The sequence below is a fragment of the Habropoda laboriosa genome, unplaced genomic scaffold (genome assembly GCF_001263275.1).
Source record: "Habropoda laboriosa isolate 0110345459 unplaced genomic scaffold, ASM126327v1 scaffold222, whole genome shotgun sequence".
Classification (NCBI taxonomy): domain Eukaryota; kingdom Metazoa; phylum Arthropoda; class Insecta; order Hymenoptera; family Apidae; genus Habropoda; species Habropoda laboriosa.
The window spans coordinates 340,963-343,007 of NW_017100319.1; the positions used below are offsets into that span (position 1 = coordinate 340,963).

At 57.9% G+C, this 2,045-nt stretch overlaps 1 protein-coding gene across 1 annotated transcript in view; it reads left to right on the plus strand.

The window, feature by feature from the left end:
* Window positions 1-674: 674 nt before the first annotated feature.
* Window positions 675-2,045, plus strand: part of LOC108574128 — a 7,367-nt gene continuing 5,996 nt past the window's right edge. The window contains 4 exon segments of the mRNA XM_017936648.1: window positions 675-821; window positions 911-1,067; window positions 1,124-1,282; window positions 1,351-1,939. Coding sequence (XP_017792137.1) covers window positions 957-1,067; window positions 1,124-1,282; window positions 1,351-1,939 — 859 coding nt within the window. The 5' untranslated portion in view covers window positions 675-821; window positions 911-956.

Below are 2,045 nucleotides of genomic sequence, written 5' to 3' on the forward strand. Positions count from 1 at the left end.
CAACAACAACAACAACAACAACAACAACAACAACAACAACAACAACAACAACAACAACAACAACAACAACAACAACAACAACAACAACAACAACAACAACAACAACTTCAGCCACCTCCGCGAAGATCTCGTCTGTTCAAGACACGAGCCGAGTCGAAGAAGGCCCAGGTCAGCTGGCAGCTTTCGTCCGGCCGCGAGCCCTCGCGAACCATCGAACAACAAGAATCCCCGAATCGTTGGAACGGCGCTCCCCGTTCTAACGCGGGACCATGTCCCGAGAACGGGACGACGGTCGTCGAGGCGGCCACCGGTTTTCACCAGCGACGCTCCAAACTATCCGGTCATGGAAGGAACACGCTCCAGAGGAGCATGAGCAGTCCGGAATTTCAGGCGGAGCTGATCCAGGTGGCGAGAAGAGTTCGCGACAAGCTCGAGTCTAGCGGGAATCTAGAGATCGGTGAATCGGCGCAGGATCGTCGTACTCGTCATCAGCGATGCGAAACGGAAGATGCGCGTAAGAGTCGCAACCTCGAGATGGACGCTGCTGGAAGCGCGGACCGACCACGACGAGCACGCGGCAATGAAAACGACAAGCGCAACAGCGTCGCGGAATGTCCACCGTCCGAGAGCCGATTTGCCAAGGACGCGGCCGACAAGGAGAACTCGGATCCCGGCCGGTGGAACGAACAGTCGAGACAAAAGTGGCCCGACGTGGTCGTGTCAGCGGAGAAGTCGGGAGGCAACGGTTGCATCGCCGGCGAAGCCAACAACTTGCTCTTCGTCGACCGTATCGAACGAGAAGACCAACAACCTGCTCAGCCGTGAGTCCCTCTCTCTCTCTCTCTCTCTCTCTCTCTCTCTCTCTCTAACTTGGATTCCTGCTCGATCGTTCGTCCGTCTTCCTCGATAGATTCGCCCCTGCGGCGCACTTCACTCCAAAGACTTTTTATTTCGGTATGAACGAGTGTCCGAATGGCGAGTCTCGCCACGACGGGGACCAGGAAGCCGGAAGGGAGCGAAAAGCAGGCAAATCGAACGTGGATCCAAACGACGACACGGACGATAACGTAAGTTTCACGTTCGCCTCACTTCTTCGCTTTTACGACTTTGGTTGCTCTTTCAGGAGAAAAGCGTCGTGGAGAACATCTCGCTGAAGCTACGACCAACTTTGCCGAAGAAGCAGCTGGAAATTCCGCGATTCTCGCCATCGGCCGCCTGGAGATTGCTCTCGGCGTTGGAAGCGCCGGGCCCGAGCATGAGCACCGCCAGCGAAGAGATGCCGGTTCGTAGTCCTCGCTGCCGCGTCGTTTCGCTCTGCAATAACCTTCCCCTCCTCCGTTTGCCTTTCAGGTGATGTTCGAGGAACGTATAGAACGGCTCTCGAGACCTCCACCGGCATTTCCGGTCTCGCTGGGCCCTCGCAGTTGGCACGACAAGTCGGGCGATTCCGGGATATCCGGGGACGCCGGGGCTGTCAACGAGGACTCCCTCGACGTCAGTACGATCAATCGAATGAAAACGACCGTGACCAGACCAACTTGGACGCCGCAACAGGACCTCGGGGAAGAGTCGAGTAGCGATGCAGGCGTCGATTCGCCACCGCCGCCACCTTTGCCCACCCCCTTCAAGTATCATCCTCCACGAGCACACGTATTTTCCCTCTCGTTGCCCAGAGATGACGCCAGGGCGTACCTATGCGGCGGCGGCGGCGCGGACGCCAAGCCCAGAGAGGGATCGGCCTTCAATTCTCTGCAGAAGCTCAAACGATCGGTCTCCGGAGCTTTCGGCATCGGCTCCCACGATCCGCAACGGAAATGCACGCGCGATGTCCTCGACGACAATTGGCTGTTGTCGAGCAGCGCGCCAACCTCGTTGCAGCACAATCCAGCTCGCGGCGATGCGACCAGAATCTCACCGTCCGTTTGGAAACCGTTCTCCGGTCGCGACTCCGTCGATCAATGCGATCAACGCAACGTCGACGACGGAGACGACGACGACGACGACGATGACGACGACGACGACGACGACGACGACGACGACGACGA